The sequence below is a fragment of the Anas acuta genome, chromosome 3, assembly GCF_963932015.1.
Source record: "Anas acuta chromosome 3, bAnaAcu1.1, whole genome shotgun sequence".
NCBI classification, from domain to species: Eukaryota; Metazoa; Chordata; class Aves; order Anseriformes; family Anatidae; genus Anas; species Anas acuta.
Genome location: NC_088981.1, coordinates 27,819,664 through 27,842,434, shown reverse-complemented (window position 1 = coordinate 27,842,434; position 22,771 = coordinate 27,819,664). Strand labels below are relative to the sequence as shown.

Here is a 22,771-nt window from a genome sequence, read left to right as displayed (position 1 = left end):
TTGCTTCTTAATCCCCAGGAAATATTATGTTTCTGTGCTGTAATCTTTGTTCAAATTCAGAAGCAGTCAGAGAATTTTGAGATACGTTTCCTGTGACTATCTTTCCTTATTGAGGGCATGTTATAAATGTTGTCCCATTGTTTATTACCGATGTTTTAGAAAGCTAATGCATGCCAGAAGATCGTCACATTACACGCACTGCGGTGAGCATAGATTTGCGTGGAATGCCTGATTACATGAGGTGTAGCAGAAATGAAAATTGCCCATCTCTACAGCAGAATGAGGAAAAGATAAATGATCTTTACTGATTTTGTCTGGAACATGTTTTTTCATCTTTTTAAATCCTTGAAGGCTGTTTTCTCTTGCTTATGCAGCTGCAACTGCTTTAAAGGCAGGGCACTGCCCACCCCACTCTGGCTTGGTGTGGTGCTGGCCCCATCTTGCTATCGGATGTAAATGGCACAGCTAGTAAGACACAAGGGCAAAGGATGGAGTAAGCAAATTCTGTGTCATGTTGCTAAGTGAAATAATGATCATTGTTTGCCAGCCTTTGGTGCCTTTAATTTTACCGTCAAGCATTTGGCTTATTTGCAAAACTGTTGTCATCAATTTGTTAAAGTGCTCCTCGGAGCTCCCCTCTGCAGCTCTCCCTTAGCAGGAGGTGAGCTGTGATCTCTCTTCAGACCAGCAAAGAGATGGGGCATCCTGTCACCATCTGAACTCTTTGGGTGTTTATTTCTTGTCTCTAAATTGCTCTGTTGGACTATTGCTACCTCTCTGAAGCAGGAATTACTGTGCTTTAGATTTAGTGCAGTAACTGCTGAGCTGGATGTTGAAAATACTGCTACAAGGCTGGGCTGGGACAGAAAGTTTCTGCTTGGTCACCTTTGTGACTTCTCTCTCTCATTTAGAGATTGTCTACCTCACAAGTTACTTTGAGTTTAATGCAAGACCCATAGATAACCAAGTGCTTAGCTTCTTTGAAGAGCTGACATGTTAAATTTACATTTTTAATGTTAAATTTACTTGTTTTTCCCCCCAAACTTACCTCACTTTAAATAGTTGTTTGTTTTGTTTTGTTTAATAATATGGTGACAGCGAAAGTAAGATTCTTAGTAACAGCATTTATGTTTGTTTAGTTTAATCTAAAATATATTTGGTATGCAAAGCTTTTATGATGCACTCTAGACTATTTGAAGTCTGTATTTTGGCACAGTTCTGAAGTAGAGCAGCAGTAGCACAAGTGATTGTTCACTGTGGATTTTCAAATCATATCTCATTTCCAGTGAAAAAGAACCAATTTGAAGCAATAGAAAGCATTTTTAACTAGTTAAATCTTTTTAGGAATTTAAAGTCAATATTGGAAAAAAGGTGATTTTCATTACAGATGCTATTTTATTTTTTATGGCTGCTAACTAAAAGCAAAACATTTTGGTTAAGGCTTAGCAACATTTTGCTGAATTCATACAGCAATTTTATTTTCTTTAGTGAGGTGGCTTCATTCATGTTACTCTTGCTCCTTGTAGTACAATGGAAAGCCCAAATATCAAGTAGTCAATAATTCATTATATTCTTGGAATTTGTATGGAAGAGTGCTTTGTGTATGTGGCTTTGCAGTTTGGGGCCCTTGATGGTTTTTGGTGGAATAGTTGATGTCTTCTACCCACAACGATTTCTTTATTTGAAGAAAAAAAAAGTTTTTGAAGAAAAAATGTGGTTGTAAAGAAGGCACTGAAATGCCCAAGTAAATCATTCAAGCAAGTGCAGCTCAATGCAGTCTTGACATCCCAGCAGCTACAGCGTTTACATGGGGGGGGACGACAAATTCCGTGACTTGTACAAAGCATGTGGTTTTGGAGGGGGATGGAGAGCAATTAAGCATAGATTTTTATGTCAACAAAGCTTCAAAATGACTTAAAAAATATTTTTAATTTGATTCTTCTAACAGCAAGTGGCTTTATTGTTCTAATTGTTATTTCAGACATTTGTTGTCCTTTAATTACTTGACTTATGATAGGAAGCTTGAAATCATAGAAAGCATTTGATTTTCATCAGTGGCCCCACTACTATCAGGCAGTCTGTTTATATGCTGAGAGAAGACAGCAGCGCAGTTTTTCAGCTTTCATATGCTTTAAAGCGGAACTAATTTTTTTCATGAGACCATATTGTTATGGCTCACTGATATATTTTATAGCTTCTCTATAATTATAAGATACGTGGCTCTTGCTTCTTGTTTTCAGTAGCTAACATTCCAGAACATAAAAAGGGTATATTTTTCATCTTCTCATGTTTTATCGTAGATGGATTTACAAGTGACTCTCGTGTATTTCAGTATTCACATTCATAGGTACCAGGACTGGAAACTTGACTTAATCTTATCTCTAAATTGTAGGCATTGAAAGATACGTTATTATTTTAAGTGACAAATGCATGACTTCTTCCACCAAGGCTCTCAAAATGATAACTGCAAAGCAATTATTAAATACTGAATAAAGGTTCAGCAATAATGAAGATAAAGAATAAGGACTGCCTAGAAGAAGACATGGATTGCATAAATGTAAAACAGTATTATGAACTTGCAGTTGATACTGAAAACTACTGTTTTATGTAGCGAGGAAGGGGGAGAATTTTTAAAAATTTAAAAACAAAAATAACCTCCCTAAAGCCAAAAGTTTTTAATTTTGAATTTCATTTTAATTTGCCACAAATCCTGTACTGTTGTTTGATTTATTCTTGGAGATCAAGTTAAGTGCCATTACTTTGGAACAAACAAACCTGTAAATAGTATTTGGAATTCATTTGATATGATATAAAATCCAGATTTAGCCTCATGCTTAAGGCCTATAGAAAATCTTGCCAAGCACACCACATTTTAATTGTGTCAAAGACTAAAATGTGATTACTTTTAATATTGGCACATTAATAATGGATTAATTGCATAGCAAAATTCATTTTAAACTTTCTGAACTTTTTCAGACTGTTTCTTCTGAGGTTGTGTAGTATTGTTACACTCTTCAGTCCTCTCTTCACTGCAACACAGATGTCCTGTTTCATTTTGGGATATTGTTATGGGTTTACTTATTTAGAATTACAACAAATTTAGGGATGCTCATTGTCTGTGCCAGGCTCTCACGGTCCCGTCCTGTGATTGCCAGGCAGTTGTTGAGTCTAGAAGAGATGACTTTCCCATCTCTTAAGAGCTTTTTTTTTTTTTTTTTTTTCCTGGAGTCTATTTGCTCTTGAAAGGATGCTATTTATATTTGAAAGCAGTTTTCAGGCAGAATGTGCTCCACTATATCAAGCTGTTCACAGTTCTGTTATCTTGAGTTGGCATCTCGTATTTCTCTGCTTTCAGCTTGTTTCCATTGACACTGCACAGAAGGGAGTAACAGGAATAAGCCAAATCCATTTCCAGGTATCAGTACCTAAAAAGTCTGTCCTAAACTTCAAAACCTGAATATATTGTGGCAATTTGCAAGACACCTTTGGCCTCTGATGAATTGCTTGCATACTTTCTGCCTGTTTGGGTGCTTCTTGCTTTTGTCTCAGATCTCTCCCTCTTGTACTGTTCTTCTTTTTGATACCTTGTCACAATTTTTCATTCCATCTTTTTTTTGTTGTTGTTGGTTTTTTTTTTTTTTTTTTCATTTATGCCCTTGGGTAGGCATAGTAATCAGTGAATCCCTTTGAATTTCATGTTGACTTTGTTTGTTCTTCCAGGGATCAAACTAGTTTCCCAAATTGTTTTCCGGTCATGCAATTTGCATTAATATTTATTTTATCGCGTATGTATGTGTGTTGTATAAACCCTTCGCTATTACAAGCAGACTTCTTTTAAAAAATGTATTTTTCTGATTGCATATGAGCTAGCAGCAAATAAAAAGGTGAGTCTATTCATCCAGTTAGTATTTGAAGTTGGATGGTAGGAAAGGAACATACAGAGTTAAAAAATAAGAATGATTTAGAAGTGTTTATCTTTGTGTGCCCTAATGGCTGTATTGTTATCCAAGTGAACTGCATTTTCTTGTCCAAAGTAGATTTCCAGAGGCTAACTTCATATTTGGCTAACTTCATATTTGAAAGAGGACTTCTAGAAATTAATTGTAAGGTAAATAGGGTATTGAAAAGTATTCATCACAAAAGTGTGATGATCACAATTTTTTATTCACAAAAATTGTGCTGAATTGAGTCAGAAAACAGCTTAATAAAGGAGTCAAAAGAGCAGTGTAAATGATTTATTTATCATCTGTGTCGTACTCAGAAAAGCAGGGAAAACGCTATTTACCAAAGGCTTGATCTTGATCCTTTAAAAGCAGTTACTGGAATATTTTTATGAAATTCCCCAGGCACAGAAGTAAGTCTTGTTCTTAACTCACATGTGTTAACTCACTCCTTTTCTTAATTGACATGTGCTCAGGCTGGATCTGAGCACAGGCAGGCAGTGCTCACATCTCTGAGCTGGGCTTTGTGGCCAGGTGAGGAGGTTGCTGCTTGCCTTTATGGAGTGGGCAGTAGATGAAAAGAGCTGGGCTGTAAGCTTTTCTTTGCATCTGCCCTTTCAAAAAGGTGCTTTAATCATCACCTGTGCCCACTGATAAGGGTACTGCCAGTGGGATCAGGCCCTTACAGCCTTTATTAAACAACCTTAAATGGCTTTTTTTGTACAATACTTTGATCATCAATAACCATTTAAGCTGTACTGTTAAAACGTTCACTTGCAATTTTCATGCCTTGCAAGATGAAGCATTTGTGATTCATCTACATACTGATTATTTATTCTTTTTGTTATGTGCATCAACACGAGATAGAAAAAATTGCTGGGCCAGAATTAACCAAAGTTGAGCATTAATGAGATCAAACAGACAGTTAATGGGTTTGAGAAGTGAACTACTGTAAAATCCCTTATGTATAGGCTTTTAAGATGTTATTTAAAATGATTAAGTTTCTGCTGAGTTCTGTTCCAACTGAACTGCAAGGAATTTTATTATTGACATTAGGGAGACTAGTATTTAATTTGCTTTACTTCACCACAATCCACCATCTGCCTTCTTAGGGAAGAGACTCGTGGGGATTCTTGGAAGTGCACAGTTTCCGTAAAAAATTGGCATGCATCTGAGAGGGCAAGAAGAACCCCATCAATTTTGCAAGAAGTCTTTGCCTGCCAGTGGACAAGTAGGAGAGGTGACCTGATATTTTATTTCCTTCCCCAAACCCATCACTATTCAAATAACCTTTTTTGGAACCTTGTCCCTGTCTCTGTCTTTGGAGCTGAGTAACTGGGGCTCTGTTTCAAACATACTGTGCTCATTGATCAATTGTGGTGTTGTGGTGTTTATTGGCAACTGCTGGGTCCAAGGGATGGAGAGATACTTGGAGATTTTTGCCCTGTGAGAGCATCTCTATCAATTGGCATGGTTTGTTAAAGAGAAATAGGGTGTAGGAAATCTGCTTTCAGGAAAGTGTTGTTGCTGGGGAGTGAGGGGCGTTGGTTTTTTGGTTTGCTTTGAAGCAAGGTCAGTTATAATTAGTCCGCTGGTTCACAGAAGTAAGTTCTCTGCTCTTTCTTATCCCTGAGGTTTCAGTGGTGTTGGGAACAGAGAGGATCTGAAATCTTCTTGTAATAGTAGACAGGAAGATGGAGGTTTGGAAGATTGAGCAAGTCCTAGGTGATAAGGTGAAAGATCTAATAAGAAATTTAGATGTAATAACCTTTCAGTAAATCTCTAAAATAGTCATCATAGGAAATATGCTAGAGTGAGTAGAAATCCTGGGAAGATTGATGTGGAGCAAGGCAATTCCTTGCTCCTTCCTTAAAGTATTGCTGAGTTTTCATCTAATGTTTCTGGCTTGTAGTGGGAAAATAAAATTTCAGCCATGTGGAACTGTCAGTTAATTCTTACTCTGTTAGTAAGCCTGTATTATTTCCTGTTACATGCTATAGCACACGGCTTATGGTAACTGTTAGAATAAGAAAAGAATGAGTGGTAGTTTAGCCTTAGTGGTGCTGCTGGCAGCCCAGATGAACCTACCTGTAGTTAAGCGAACTGAAAAAATACAGGGGCAGAAAAATCCTGGAGGTGGGAAAATGAAATCACTTGGAGTTTTTTTCAGAGGGAAAAGGAATAGCTTGAGTGACCCATAAAGCCCCCTATTTTGGATCTAAAATATATATAATATATATAAAAATGTTTTTATATCTAATCACTCTGTGTAAATTAAGATAATAGATTATTTTGTTTGTTTGTCTGTGCATGAACCTGTGTTTAAGTAGAGATTTCCAGCTGCAAATGGCCAATCCTTTTATAAGAACAGCTGCTGAACTGGGATATAGTGGGGAATATATTTACTTTACTACTTGGTGTTCCTATTGAATTTTCTTTGAAATAAGCTTTACTTTTGGTTTTACCCACCTACCTTTCTTGTCTTAGAGGTTTTGCTCTGTAATTTTTAATTGATCATTTCCATATATCTCATTGTAGCAAGCAAGTTTTACACATTACATCTGTATTGCATTTTCTTAATTTAGTCATTATAATGCATGATTAAGTCAAGTAAAATTCTTTTTATCTGTTGTGATGAAAGGCTGGTCTCTTTGGGATAGGTTACTTGAAGTGTTATGCTTTGCTGTAGTGTTTGTAGGTCAACAGATCCTCTAAAAAGAAAATGAAGCCATTTGAGCCTGTAAAAGAAAAAGAGGTGACCTTATGGTCTGGAGTTCTAGAAAACATACAAAACTTAACATTACAAACTGCAAAATCATTCATTTGCAGATAAAAAACAAGAAGGGCTGCTACAAATGAAGAACTGGAGGAACGTCAGTAATAGGGCAGAGCATTTTATTTTGCCATTAGCATTAGCACAGGCTGCTTAATTTTCTTTGACTGGCATTAGATGAAAAACTTTATTAGTTTTCTCAGATTACTGTTTACTTGAAAGCAGCATGAAATATCAGTAGCCCTTATCATAGAATCTTTTTTCCTAAATTAATAATTCCATTTCTCATTGACAACATTTTTCTTTTTGCATTTAAAGAGTTTGGTAGGGATTAAAGAAAATGGCTCTGTGCTTATGCTAGCTATTTGGAGATAGTATGTCCTATCTGCAGATCTCTTCATGGACTGTAGTTTGCAAATTCTACTTCTGTAAATGTCAAAATAATCTTGAGAAGTTATTGTACCATGCTCAAGTAATCAGACAGTGCTTGGTTTCACTTACATATTATACAGACATGACACATTTTGTATTTGTGACTTTGGGAGAATTCATTTCTTCTGTTTTATTCAGCTGATGGTCTCGTTAATGGCATCGCTATTTCATCAAGGAAGAGCATAAACGAGGCGGAATATCAGCTGCGTTGGTGGTTTCAGAGAGTTGTGGTCATCTGTACAAATTCAACAGGCAGCCATCCCTCAGGGATCAGCATTGGGCCAGGACTGTAAGATGTTAATGATCTGTGCAGTAGGACAGACTGAGCCTCAGCAAGTTTTTAGGCTATGCCAGTTGATGGGGGAAAGCATGGTTGATGTGCTAGAAGGTTGTTTTGCTGCTCTGAGAAAGTCTGACAGACCAGAGAAGTGGGAAAATGCAATGTCCCACACCCAGGTTGGAATAAGCCTGTGTAACTGGCTAGAAGGCAGCTTTGTAGAGAAGGATCTGGGGGTTCTTGGCAGGCAATAAGCTGAATATGAGTCAGAGGAGGGCAACTTCATACTGACCTTTATCAACAGGATTATAGCCAGCAGGGCAAGAGAGAAGATTGCTTAGTACGAGGAGAGGCTGAGAGATCAGTTTCGCCTGGAGAAAAGCAGGGAAAGGAGAGATCTCAGTGTTTTCTACAACTTCTATACGAGTGCCTATAAGGACAAGAGAACCAGACTCTTCTTGAGGGTGCCCAGTAATAGGACAAGATGCCATGGATACAAATTGCAACAGAGAAAATTCCAATCAAGTTGTCCCTTAGAGATATGAGTTCTTTATGTTCACTTCTCAGAGGGCTGTCTGCCTTCCACGGGATTCAGTACAACATAAGTGATTCTCTCTCCTGGCAAATTCTAGTATTTTTGCCGAGGATTAATTCTTGGTCTTCCAGTAGAATTTCTTTAATTTTGTTTTCTGCAGATCCCAATCATGATATGATTTCTTATCAGGGACTGAGTTAACTCTTCAAAATTGCTCTTCCCAGACTTTCCTGTACTTTCACCTTCTATTTGTCCTCTCTGATTCACAACATTTCTTATGTTTCATTTTTCATGGAGCTTATCACAGCTTAGGTTCTGTGGTTACTGTCTTCCTGGATAAATTGAAAATAATAACAACAAAATATCCTCAGAAGCAACTTTGAGAGAAATACAGCTATCTTAACTGTCTGCTGGAACATGTTTACAGTTTCAGAAAAAGAGTTGTTAAAAGGTTTTCTTAAGTCTGTTACACATTTCAACATTCATCTGGTACTTAATTGGTCTGTTTATTCTTGGCATCTTTCCACTTGGTTTTACTCATTGAACTTCACGTAATACAGCAGTCATACAGAAGCAGGGAATGGCAGAGGTCTGATTTAGTCAGCTTTCTGACTAGGTATGTGAATTAAACACCAGCTGACTATAGAGCCTCCTAAAGATACATTTTCCCTGAAGACATCATTAGAATTAACTTCAAACCAGAAGATGTGTGATCTGGAGGCAGAAAATAAATATAGGTGATACAAAAATACCTTTTTTCTCTAACTGAGAATGGGAAAAGTCTTTCAGATTTGTGAGATTTTAATGGATCTTAAATATGTCTTTTGGTTTCTCATGGGGATATACATACCACTTCGGTTAACAGTTTGATTTAGTCACTCCTAGGCAATAGTCCAAGTGTAATTTCACTAGATTCTTCATGTTACACTGTTTAATGGAAGCAGCTCCTTAGGGAAACTGCAATAAAAGAAGAGAGAATTGCTTAAGGATAGGTGTAATACTGCAGGTAAGGTATACCCAGAATTGCAAATGAAATAGTAACGCCAGTTTGAAAGGCATTTGTAAATTTTAATCTGGATTGCTAAGTAAAAGTCTGACCATGAATGTTCAAGATTGAACTCATGCTGAGTAGGTGCAAGTAAAAACAAGGAGGAGGTTCAAGGATTGAAGAGCATATTTAATAAAAAGGAACTAAAGGCACTTGGCTGTGAAGGGTGAAAGATAAGAAGGAAAATGATTGTCCTCCATAAAAATATTTTAGGAGAGAGGAATTCTGGGGTAGCAGATGGGTTACTCAAGATGTAGGATAGAGTAGGTAAAAGGATGTAATTTGAGGCAGGTCTCTGCCTCTGAGAGCAGCAAGATAAGATAAAATATTCCAGTAGGAAAAGTGGAGGTACAAACACTTTGAAGTTCTAATATCTTTTCCTCATCTGGAAAATTTAAGAATAAGAGCATATGAAAAATTCCCTGAAGTAGCAAAGATGGGGACTTGATCACCCAGGAAACCTTTTCCATTTCAGTTAGGAGCTATTACTTAAGTCCCTACACATGGGCTTGGCTTACTGTATTGCCATCTAACCTGCTTGGAGGTCTGGTAACAATCTGTTTTTTTCCTGTTTGCTGCAGCTAACGTTAATCTGTGGCAAAGTTTCAAAGAACTATCACTAGAAATAATAATTAGAAATCTTAGTTGACGGTGCTGTGCTTGTTGATACAGTATTGGGGAGCTGCCAAGATATCAATATATGCCCTTAAAAAAAAAAAAAAAGTAAGACAAATTAGACCTGCTTCATGGCTCTGATACAAAGAGTGATGACAATTTAAGCGTTAGTACTTAAAAGTCTGTCCCTGAATATTATGTACTATCAGTGGAAACTTTCACAGGCCCTTGCTACCTCTTCCTTCTGCAATACTTCCTAGAAATTTACTACAGATGGATCCCCCTGCATTTGTCATGAATGCTAGAGTAACAAGGAATCCCACTAATGAAGAGATTTCACTGTACATAGACAAATCAGGTATGGTGGAGGAGCAAAACAGAAAACGCAGAAGTGTGTTGCAGATTTCATAGCAATGTTGATTTCTGCCAGGGAGGTCATTCTGTAGAGATTTAATGAGCAGGGAACTAAAAGGAGCAAAACAAAAGGTGAAGGGGTCCCTTAGCATGTAATACACAGAAGGGGGAGACAAGGGGAGGAGGAGCCAGGGAGTGGGAGAGTTCAATGTGTAGAAGAACTAGAGCAAAAGATGTGAAAGAAAATATGGCATGTGGTTGGAACAAGCTGTTCTGAATGCCCAGAGAAAAACATACAGAACTCAGTCAGTTGTCTTTGGGAAGCCTAATCTCAGAAAGGGATCCACACAAAAGGACTATGGTACCCCACTCTGACTGCTTCCTAAAATTTCTTCTCGCGAGAGTGTGAGACAGAAAATTTCCCAAGAGAGAATAGTTCATTCAAAATGATGCATTTTAAGCGCAGACCAGCAAAATTTGTTTCATTGTGTAAAACATCAAAAAAATGAAGGGGTAACTGTAAGAGAAACTCTTTGTTCCTTGTCACAAAATGCTCCACAATGAACCAGAATGAAGGTCAGTGCACCTGGAAAAAGCTGAGGGAGGGAAACAATGAGAAATAAGGGGAAGAAAGAATGAAGTTGTGGTAGTCATAGAGAGACTTTGATGGGAGAAATTTGTTATGCTATCTAAAGTTTTGTAGAGAAGATGTGAGCTTTTAAATTGTTGTTGTGACCCCAGATAAATGTCAGGCGTATGCAAACACTGATTTCGCATCCTTCTTCAGCTATTTATATTTTTCATAAGATCACAATGCCAGCTGTTTTCCTTATGTTGTCTTTAAACAGTATTGGGAAATCACTGTCTAAAGGGAGGTTCTGACACATGGTAAGATGATGAAAAGTTTTGCAGCGTGTTTTAGCCATGAAGAGGACAGAGGTGTGTCACAGCCAAAGTTTATACCTTCATGTGGCTAGGACATACTCACACATTTCCATTAGGCTATTGTTATAAAGAAAGCCCAAATGTATGAGGAGCAGATGGCAATTTCCATTCTTAGCCTGTGTCCATTAAATGAATTTCACACGTATCCCCAAGGCTTATAGCTGCTATGCATAAAACTGTAAGCAGAACAGCATGTGCACCATTTGACCTCTGTATCCTTGTGGCTTTTCATATGTGAAATTCAGTTACAGTGAAATTCAGTCTACTCTAAAATGAATGATGATTAATGTCTAGCAATACTGTTGCTTTCTTTATCATAAAAGTGTCTCCGTGTTTCATTTGAGACCTATTTTTGAGTATTTCAGACAAGCAGTTGTTCAGTGAAGCAAAATTCACTTGAGTCTTAATTTTTTCTCTGATAAAAATATGGGAATTACCCAATTTAAATAGGGTACAAACTAAAATTATAACAGCAAGCAAAGAATTGCAAGACTAGCATGTATGTTGACCTTTTAATTGATTACTAATTTTGAAATGTCAGCTCCCATCAGTACGTGGGCAGCCAGATAAATCCTGCACTGATTTGGTTCAACTGCCATCTTTTTGACATCTTTAGTGTCCTTATCAGTCAATCCAGACACGTTTTTTTTGTTATACTGAAGAGTAAATATATTTAACTGGGTGCTGAACCTTTAGGTTAGTATTAAAGATGTGGTACATTTCAATCCTGATCTCTATTGAGGTAATGCAGAGGGTCATCAGAGCTGCTGACACAGGCTGGATTGGAATATTGATGATCTGGTGCTCATTGGTTCTTTCAGTATTCCCCTTGAAGAGAAATGATTAAATAGGACACCTGAAATATCACCTAAAATACATTTAATTAGAATTCACAGCTTTGAACCTTAGTTGATTTGTGTTCATGTATAGCAGGTCTTTCATTTGAAAATAATGCCTGTGATGTGTTAAAACAAGTTTTGTGTTGCTTGTCATCTAAAGGAAGCTGAAACAGTAGTGGTTTTTTTTTGTTTCTTTTTTTGTTTGTTTGTTTGTTTTTGAGTACGTTCTTTTTGGTGATGGTGGTATGGGAAGGAGGCTATCTCATACTTTTCTTGTGTAATGATCCATAGGACAGTTCAAAGAGAAAAGGTATTCCTGGAGTGATTATTGTTATTTTTTCTGTAGTCCCAGAGAATTAAGCCAAATCTTCAATTGGTGAAAACCAATATTTTTCCACAGTGGTAACTGCTGACTGAAATGTTTATTTTTTTTTATGTTGTACCAACTATGAATCTGGCACTCAAAGTGACTGATGCATTGTGCATGTCTACATGCTATATTTGGCATTGTAGACATCGTGATGAGTGGGCATGAAAGCAGTTATGTGGGAACAGCAATAACAAAGTGATCTCCAAGTCGATTACGGAAAGCGTAAAAAGGCCTAAGTGGTGGAGTTAAAATATGAGTGTGTATATAGTTAGCCTGCTTTAATTGCTTCTGCAGACCAATAAGAAAAAATGGAAGGAGACTAATTGCAAAGAGGGACAGCCTTAGAAGGGGAAAGCTAAAAGGCAGCTGCTAATTTTAGGCATTAGCTGAAGTGCCTAAGACTGGAGTTCAGTGAACACTTGAAGTAGGCAGGGCTATTTATTACAACTCTTGTGCCACTGCTACCTCCTGCAGCTGCATGTTAAACAGGATCAGGCAATCCCTTTGTGTCCTGAGCCTGGTCACAAACCACATTCACAGAATTTAGGCCACAGGTTGGCAGATTGGACAAACCTTTTACAGTAGGTGCAGGACAGCTTAACCATCTCTAGGTACACGTTTACTTAGCAAACCATCTACCTGCCTTGCATTTTTGGCATAAAATGCTGTGGCCTCTTCTTGTGCCAGGATGTCCTGGTGGCATCTGCACTGCCTCAGGTGTGACTGAGGAGTCACTGACCACTTCTGATGAAGAGCAGAAGCCCAGAACTGGTACATGTCTCCTTGGCTTGAAGCAGCTGGAAGGAATATCTTTTGCTGCATGTGATAGCTATGGCTGTATTTCATTATGTGCTGTTAAGCAACGCTCCTTATACATGTATCCCACTAGGTTGCAATTCATATGGGCAGGGAAAGGAAAGTTAGGAAATCTGATTTTAGAACATTTAGTTGCACACACTGTGCAAGTTTTTCACCTTTTTATCCTCATATCTTATATGGTTACCATTATCTTCCAGAGGGATATCCAGCCAGATTCAGAATATAAAGACAATCAAGAGGTGAAGAATCTTCCTTCAAATCAAAGGCTGGTGCTGTATATCCCTAGAATTCTAGCAGAGTTTGATTTCTTAATATGATAACTGTAAATATGCTCATTGCAGTGTTATCACTGATTTCACAGAATCCTGTATTCGTTAGGGAGACACTGACAGCAGCTTTTCAATTTAAGCATCACACTAGGCTGTTCTATTGAATATTCAGAAATGTTCAGATAAAGGGCCTGGAGTCCTATGCTGCACATTTGCAGAAAAATATATTTAACACAAGAAATCTGAACATACCTGTGTTCACTGCAGATCAAATTTGAACATCATCTTAAGCAAGGCACTCAGCATCCCGGATTTTTTCTCTGGAGATCAAAGCCTTGTGAGCAAAGTTGAAAAAGCAGACAAGCAAGTATCTATCAAGAGCTTTTGAAGCGTGCATATATTTAGGCACATGCACACGTACAAATACACATATATATGTATGTGCAGCCCATTGAGATTCTCAGTATTAGAGCTCATGATATTCTCAGTTAGATGCTAATAATGTAGGTGCTTTTGAGTACTTAGAGTTCACAATCCATTTTCAATCCAATCTTACCTGCTCTCCATTTCACTTTTAATCATTGTGTTATGTCATTAATTTAAAGGGAAAACATTTTATTTAAAATTTAAATCAACAATGTAAACATGATACATTTTGTAACTTATACTAAAAGAATTAGAGTAAAGAATTAATTGTAAAGTAAATATCTATAGTACAGAGTTTATTTTTTCTTTACTGGATATACCATGTACTTATCTGAATACACTACATAACTTTATGCTCTGGAATTTGGTCTCAAGTAGAAATGCAGGGCTTCACCTTCCAAATCCTTACCACTGAGTGTAATGGAATATTCAAATGTATTGATAAACTGTCAATACCTCTTTTATTTTTTATTTTTTATTTTTTTGGACACTTTTTCTCTGAATGCAGGAAAGAGTTTGTTCTGCATGTTTTTGAAATAGTATTTATACCTTGTCTGGAAGAATATTTCTTAATCCCTTTCAGAAACAAGAACTGCAGCTGTGGTTCTGTTGAGCTAAAGAGAAAAGATGATATTTGGCCAACATGACAGCTAATGAATAGACCTGAGGAAGAAGAGTGGTAGGATTGATATGACATGACATAGGAAGAAGTGGAAGGCTTGAAGGTGGCATAGTAAAAACTGAAAGGACAAATGTCAGAAAGATGGTAGGTTTTGAGTAGGTATTAAAAATGTGGAGTATAAAGGAAGAGCTGGAACTTTCTGAGAAGCTGTCAGAGGTTGGTGGTTCCAGGGCTTCTGTATTAAGAAAGAGAGAGGTCAAAAAAGGTCATGTTTAAATAGAACCCTAATTTAGGGACACGGCTGATACACCTCTTTTTCCTTTTTTTTTTTTTTTTTCTCTCTCTCCCCTCTCATGTTTGAATTGGCCTTAGGGCAAAAGCGTTGAAAAGTATTGTCTGTTTATCTTTCATTTCTTTATTATCTCATACTAAAGGTTCCAATGTATTCTTACATTTCTTCCCTTTAATGGTGAGTAAATTCAGATGTCGTGGACACACTCAAGTGCCTAAGACCTGCATGCTCTCTAGTGTAAGACTCTGGATTGATACTAACTGGAGTGAATAACACTCAGCAGCTTAATATTTTAATATGGTATGAAGTTTGAATTTAAAAAAAAAAAAAACAAAACCTTGCCTTTTATACTTGTATAATCGTTACAGCTGAACTTCTCAACAGACAGAGCTATAAACGTTTGTTAATAACCTAAGTTTATTGAAGGGACGGGCATATTGCTTCTGCCTATTTTAACTGTCCTAGTCCTCTTTCTAATCTAATTAATCAAGATCCTAAGCAAAGACCATCTCTGTTTCCTTCAAAGGAAGAAAATTGATGTAAGATCAGAAATTAACCTTGTCGCTTTCTGACCAAAGAACTGTCAAAGATAAAGGAGAATCCTTAGCTTGGGAGAGAAGTCAACTAAGATTTCTAAATGCAAGTCATGTAGTTGGGCTTAGAAGCATCTTACTATATAGGTCAAGGTTTGGTAGGCATTAGTTACCATATACCACTTCCCACATTTCTGTTCCTGAATCTCAGCTCTGATCCTTGTCTCCCTCTATGACTTCACAGAATCATATAATGTTACTTTTAGGTTTCTCAGTCTGTGTGAGGTATACTTGAGAATATTCAGCTATGTAACTGAAGCCTATGTTGGCATTAATCAGATTAAATAGATAAAACAACAGGAAATCCGAGAGGGGAAAGATACTTCACCCAACAGGTATAAGATTATGTGCTAATGATTTTGAGCGTCGGTAAAGTCTACTTTAACCATCTTGCTATATCCTGTTTTGCTTTACTTATAGATCACTTTAGCAGAATAAATTATGTCACCGTGTCTGATCTTCCATGAAGTCTGCAAATGACCTTCTCTCTTGGAAGTTTCTGTTACATATTCAAAAAAGAGTTTTGTGGGTCATATTGGAACAAAACAGCTTTCATTGATGAAACTGGGACTTGTGAACTCAAACTTTTATGAGGAAAGTTTAACAAAGCTCTTCTTGACTAAGCACTAGAACTTTGCAGTTGTGGCCAAGGAGGAGGGAGGATTATGAAGGCAAAATCTTTGAAACTTAGGTAGTTGTTTTTGTGTTTTCTTTCAACTTCCGAGCTTGGTGATAAGTTTTTGAGAGGAAAAGGGAATATATTGTGGGGAGGGTGGTTTGTTTTGATTTGTCGTTTGTTGTTGTTGTTGTTGTTGTTTTGTTTGTTTTTGTTTTGTTTTTTTTTTGTCAAAATCAGTTCACTACTACAAGGAAGTGTCTGAATTCCAAAGACAGCGTTTTAACAGTGTCTTTTCTCTGCTAAAGAAAAAATACAGTTTAAGTTTTTTGCTTAAACAAAAGACTGGGAAATATATATTAATAGATACTATCCATTCTGAAGAATGGTTTCAATAACTGGAAGGCATTTGGCTTCTATTATATAGTCAGACCAAAATTATAAAATGGCAGAAGCTGCATAATCAAAATCCCTTAGTTAGTCCTAGTGTGTCGAATGACAGATTGAAAAGCTGGGAGCTGGTCTCTTGGTGAAGAGCAAGTTCAGCCCAACAGTGAGGGCAAGCTTCCTTACCAAGAGACACCTTGACCTTCTCCACCCAACCTGTATTTCTGCTTGGGATTGCCCTGGCCCAGGTGCAGGACCTTGCACTTGGCCTTGCTGAACCTCATGAGGTTTGCACTGGCCCACCCCTCAAGCCTTCCCAGGTCCCTCTGAATGGCATCCCTTCCCTCCTGCATGTCAATTGCACCACACAGTGAAGTCATTGGCAAACTTGCTGAGGGTGCACTCAATCCCACTGTCCATGTCGTTGTCAAAGGTGTTAAACAGTGCCAGTCCCAATATTGACCCCTGAGGAACACCACCCATTACTAATCTCCACTTGGAGACAGTTGACAAGTCAATAACATGAAGTCAATGTCTCAGAAATATGCATGTATGTGTTTGGCTGGATCAGGGCCCTAATCTCAAAAATAATATTAAGCTTTCTGGTCTTGGCCAGGTCAAAACCTGAGTGGACAATATCCTGAGCAAATAAATGTCTTTGGAGAAGACTGAAAGTAACTCTCTCATATCCACATGTGACTGTGAGGGCAATGGAAGAGGCCCAGAAAGACATGAATTCATTTCTCATCTTTGCCACTGTATTTTTTTTTTAATGTCCTTGTAAAGATCACTTTTCCTTTTGTGCCTTGATTTCTCCCTCTTTGGAGAGTAGGTGGCAGTCCTTGTTGTATACAACAGCTCTGGGACCATGGAAGCTATTAAATGTAATTGGGACTCTTGGCAATGTTAACTGTTTAAAAAGAAAGTAACTAGGATTTCAAGGGATCTAACTAAATCTATGTTAAGTTCCAAAGGAGTATTAAGTGCAGCAGAAACAAATCTATAAAGGTTGGGTGTTAGACTAAAATTTTTTTCTGAAAATATGGCAATGCCAATAGATGAATAAAGTCCATTTTAGACCACTAGTTATTTTGAAAAGTTTATAAACAAGAGTTAACATAGTTAAAATGCCTTAGAATAAAACATACTAGAAGACATTAAAAAACAAGTTGTATTTTTAACTTCACAGTTAATTTGCTGGTGCTACAGGTGTTACTGTAATGATGTTAATTTTAATGTTAATCAGTAGAATAATGTTTTCAAATTGTGTTGTGGAGAGCCTCGTCAATAACTGTAGTTTAGCAATATGTATGTTGCTTGATTTTAGGGAATATTTGAAGTTTTAATGAAAGAGGAGTTGTGCCTGTTCTGTTTCTTATTTTTTTGCCAAGCCAGGAAAATAAAAATATAGCATACCACAAATTTACTTTATCAAAATACTTTTTTCCCTAGTGTTAAAGACTACTAAACTTTAATTTTTTATTGTATTAACTTCACAAACATACTAGATTTTCTGAAATAGTTGTAAAATTTTCCATACAACCCTGTAGGAAGATACTGAAGTATTTTTTTTTCCTTTTTTAACAGTCAAAAAGTGCCCAATTCTAATTTATACTAGATGTTTGTATTAATGATTTACTTATTGAAAAGAAAACAAAACAAAACTTTGAAAACCATATTTATATTGCTAAAGTTGATAATTAACAGTGATAATAAATTCAGAAACAGCTTGGAAGTACTTGATTTAGTTGAATGTAGCAAAAAGGAGTAGTCTCTACAATGTTTGTTTAGCTTCTTGGATCCATGTGAATGTGTGTAATTTGCAAACATTTTGAATAATATTGACAGTAAGATCAAGAGCCTTCCAAAAAGAACAGGAAATTAAATAATAATAATAATAAAAACAAATAAAAAAGCATAATCCTCCTCCTTTTCTTAACTACATGATCCTAGTCAGAGCCATGTGCAAGTAAACAAAACAGAACAACTAGGTAGCTTAAAGCAGTTGGAAAGAGAGAATTCATATGCAGGGACTGCTATGTAATAAAATGCCAGCTGTAAAGGCAGACCTTTACAGAATACCTGGGAGTGTGCATCTTAGAGAAATTAAATGGAAGGATGAGAGTCACAAAGAATGAAGAGATTTCATGCTTTCCATCCTCACCTTAAGGACTGACTCCATTTTTCTATGTTTAATGTTGCAGAGCTTCAAAAGCTTAGTTTGCTTTGCTACATTAACAGTACATCATCTCTGCATTTTACTGTTTGGGGAAGTGCAGAGCATGGCAGTTGGCAACTTCAGAGTGAGCTGTGAGTTGTCCAACTGCTGAGAGCCTCTGGGAGCAGATGTTGAACCACAGGCCCAAACCTGACATTTTTTTAAGATTTGGGACTTTTTCATAAAGAAAAGTGCTTATGTTAAGTGCTTATTTTTTCCTTATCTATTCTCAGGGTTGCTCTTGTGGAAAATATTCCTGAAGGGATCAACTATTCAGACAGTGCACCATCTCATTTGTCTCTTTTCCAAGGCTGGATGAATTTGCTAAATATGGCTGAAAAGTCTGTTGACATAGTATCTTCCCAGTGGGACCTCAATCACAGTCATCCATCAGCATGCCAGGTATGTTCTAGACTAACAAAAGGGTGGGACTTTAACAATCTGTTTTTGTTGTTTCACTATTAATTTTTTAGAGCTGCAGCCCTTCCCTATAGCAGACCTATTTGTTTGGTAGTTTAAAAAAATGAATAAAAAATACTTTCTTATGAGGATTTTCCTGACAATACATTAGTTTTCTGAGAATAGTGGTACACTGGACTAGCAACCATATTCATCACATATTCATATTGCTTCCATCTTAGGAAAGGATGTAATTGTGTAATCTTTAGAAACCTGCAAATTTGCACCTGTATTAACTCATCCATAATCTGGGAATATCCATAAATACATATGCTTATTTTCTGTTTGATGAAACTGATCAGGTAAAAGATCGATTATGTGGATTAATTCTGCAGCCAGATAGATGAGTAGAATTACACTTAGAACTCATCTGGTACAAAATGTATCACATGATTCTTCATATCTTTTCAAAATGGATCTTGGTAGGGGTTCAGGATTTCTGCAATTATGTGCAATAGGAAAAATTATAAATCATACATAGCAAATGAGACGGTTATTACAATGAGACTATGCCAACAAACACATAATTCTTGATAGCAGTCCTCTTAGAAAGGTGGTAAGGGCAGGTTTCCACTTAATATCACCCTGTCAAACTAAGATATCGAAGAACCGAGAGGCTGAGAGTATCTCTGTCAACCGAAAGGATTCTTTGTTGAAAAACAAACAAACAAACAAACAAACAAAAACACTCAGTTGATGTGGAATTGGGTTAAAATGACAGCAGGGTAACTGTAAGGAATCTACAATACTATACTATGTCACAAACTTTTCACTTTCCTCTCTAGTTCTGTTGATGTGCAGTAAAAATGCCTTTTGCTAGCTGATGAAAATGACTGGTATTCTGAGCAACCAAAGATAGTATTTCAAATAGTCTGTGTTTTCAAATTGTGAACTAGATGCTACTTCTTTTTAGAGAGACCATAGCCTAGTTAAGGGCATACATTCACTTGTCTTCAGAATAAATCTACTGCATGTCCGTTCAAATTAGTAAAAACTTGAGGTGAGCAGTCAAACGGAAAATGTAGCCCAAACCCTTCCTTTTACAAATATTGGAATATAGTTAGTGAATAAATTTAGTGAGTATCAAAATATTGATATTTTTTACAATGTAATTATGCAGCTAAGCTTTATTTAAATTTATTTCCTAAGAAACTTCAAACCCATGTACTGTCATTCAAGCAGATGAATTCAAAGACATAGTGCTTTAGATGTTTTCAGGATGTGCATGAATTGGTATGTGCATGAATCTTTTAAAAAATTTTTGTCTGAAAATATTCAACATGTCATTTGCTTCAAAACCAGCAGAGCCTAACAAATCCCAAACAGAGAGTAAAAATAGCAAACTGGAAATTGGGATTTCAGCAGTTAAGCATCAAATCCATTCACTGTTCCACATTTTCATGCAAAGTAAAAACTATAAGATATTGCCGAATGTCAGAGCAGGGAAAGGAAGAAGATACATGTAAGTGGATTTGCTCCTTCATCCCCAAATACATTGTTAAAGTCATAAAAAATGAGACATTTTTTATAATATTCTATTTTAGTTATCTATTTGGAATACATAGGTCTTACAAAAGCAAGTAATTACTTCTGTTTAAAAAGTGATTAATATTCCAGTCATTTCCTCATTTGTACAGCAGTGTGGGCTGAACAGCTGATAGATCTTTCTGTCAAGCTTGTCTATTCATCCTAAAACTCTGTGCTGTTATTGACCAGTCTAATTGCTAAAAAAATTGATAAAGAAGCAGACTTTCTTAGCAAATCACTGCCCTGGAAAAGGTATATCAATGTGTGAAAGAGGGAAGAAAATGTGTATTGTTGCATATGCTTTCTCTCCTAATAAAATGAAAGATAAATTTGAGAGGATTTTCAGTTATCTGGTGATTTTCAGAAGTATAAGTCAAATATCCTTGAGTCTTTACAAATTTGAGTTCAGGAGTAATTTGCCCTCACATACAAGAACTGTTACGTGGAGAGAGATGCAAAACTTCTAGCTTCTGAGGTGCTTAGTGAGTAAGTTCTAGTTGTTCCCTGGATGATGCTTGTTTTATCAGAGACTAAGGACATAACCATTTTTCATATGTACCCACATCTTGCTGTATAACTAACAATTTTCATTTTGTGAATATTACAACATATTATAAAGCAAGTTTCTTTGTGAGAGCACTTTAACAGATGTGGATTTTTAGAGAAGAGATGAGTAGGCTAAATTGCCTTTTCTCAATTTATTACAGGGCTTAGCTATGTTCTCTACATGTGTGTTTGTGTATTTATATACACACATGAATCTGTGTATGTATGTATACATATGTACATCCAACATACATACTGAAGAAAAATACAGCAGGAAGTTTCTGCATTTTTGTATACAGACAAGAATGCATATATATATATGCACATCCAATATATATATGCATGATGGATAAACATATATGCTTATGTGTATATAAAATTGCAGAATTTTGTGCCTTTTTTTCTTCAGTTTTGTTAATGGTTATGTTACCTTGTGTCCTTACCAGTTGCCTCACCATGTTCTGTGGTTCTAAATCTGAAGAAACAGTTACTGCTGACTGAGCTATCCAGGTTGCAGCTGCTGTGCTCATGCATCTGAGTTTATAAGCCTTGCTGAATTGGAGTCTTCAAATGCAAATACATGATGCTACAATGTTTTGTGTGCTTCCACAGCTTAGCAGGTCAAGTAAACAAATGTTTGGCAAAATAATGAGTAAGCTTTCCATACCTGCTTTTCTCATTCAGAGGAAAAACGTGTTTTGGCATCTTTGTGTTCTCATCTGTGCATTTTCAAGATAGCAGGGTAGTTACACAGAAGGCTTTGAGATTTTTGGAGAATGCAAACATGTGAATCCTCCTGTGGCAGTCTGATGTTCAGAGATATCAGAGGACAGTGAAAACAGTTTTGAAAGATAGCTTATAGTTCAGTTGCAATGAAGGGAGAGGTGAACATAAAATCATTCCAATTTCATAATTTTCACAATTCATTTCCTCTGAGTCATCTCATGTTTAGAAACATTAATTCAGAGTGACCTTATATATAGTTTCAGCAAGTCTTCCCTTTCAAATTTCATTTTAAGTTTAGCAAGTAAGAATTGATGCTATCATGGCTTATTGGTATTGCCGTGAGTAGCCAGTTCTCCCTGGATGGATATTTGCAGAACCATAAGATGATCAGAGGATAGACCTGTGCCTGACTTTTACGCTCATCACACAAAAACAGGTGGTTCTGACTTATGTCTAGTTACCTACCTACTTATTGTGCACTCCCAAATGGCTTGATGGGAGAAGTCTCCTGCTCCACCTAAAAGTGTCAGGTAAGCCAGCAGTCCAGCTTTGCAGTGAATCTCTGAGAGTGAGCTGTGTGTCACTTGCAGACAGCCATCACCCAAGGGTCTTACGTGATTTGTTTGGTAGGACAAATGCTAGTGCCAAAGCATAAGTATCTGTCCTTGACAACTAATAAAAAATGCAAATAAGTACAAAGAAGACAAGAACGCCTCTAAACCTAGTGGCTACCAGCAGAAATTGGCTACAGCCAGCTACAGAGATTGCAGTGTATTTTATTTTCTGTAAACTCATCTTTACAAAACCATCTCTCCCCTTCAGGTATTTCCCTGATTCAGCTGCTACAGAATGAGGCAGAGAAAAGAAATTTTTAAAAGTGAGAGTTTTTATAGTGAAAGCATTTTTTTTTTTAAACTCTGAAATTCCAATAATTGACATTTCCTCCCTTTTCCTTACCTGTTTTGCTAGAAGAATGTGAGGAGAGCATTTGAGTTTCTCTCTAGGATTTCTCTTTAGGATTTCTTCATTTATTTCTTCTGTTGGTTTCTGCTGGTAAACTGTGATTGCTAGTGATGTTTTTCAGATATACCCAAAGGGTTGATCGTAGGATAACATTTTAAAATATTAGTAGAACCATATAG

At 36.7% G+C, this 22,771-nt stretch overlaps 1 protein-coding gene across 11 annotated transcripts in view; it reads left to right on the top strand.

Moving 5' to 3' along the window:
* The window catches only part of PLD5 (phospholipase D family member 5), a 177,515-nt gene that overhangs the window by 87,168 nt on the left and 67,576 nt on the right, over positions 1 to 22,771 (top strand). For 10 of the 11 annotated variants that reach the window (XM_068676321.1, XM_068676320.1, XM_068676327.1 and 7 more), the window contains one exon: positions 18,605 to 18,773. In XM_068676321.1, the coding sequence (XP_068532422.1) occupies positions 18,605 to 18,773 (169 nt within the window). Of the gene's footprint in view, positions 1 to 5,070; positions 5,182 to 18,604; positions 18,774 to 22,771 lie in introns of those variants that run through there. The other variant, XM_068676329.1, reaches the window with a different exon arrangement.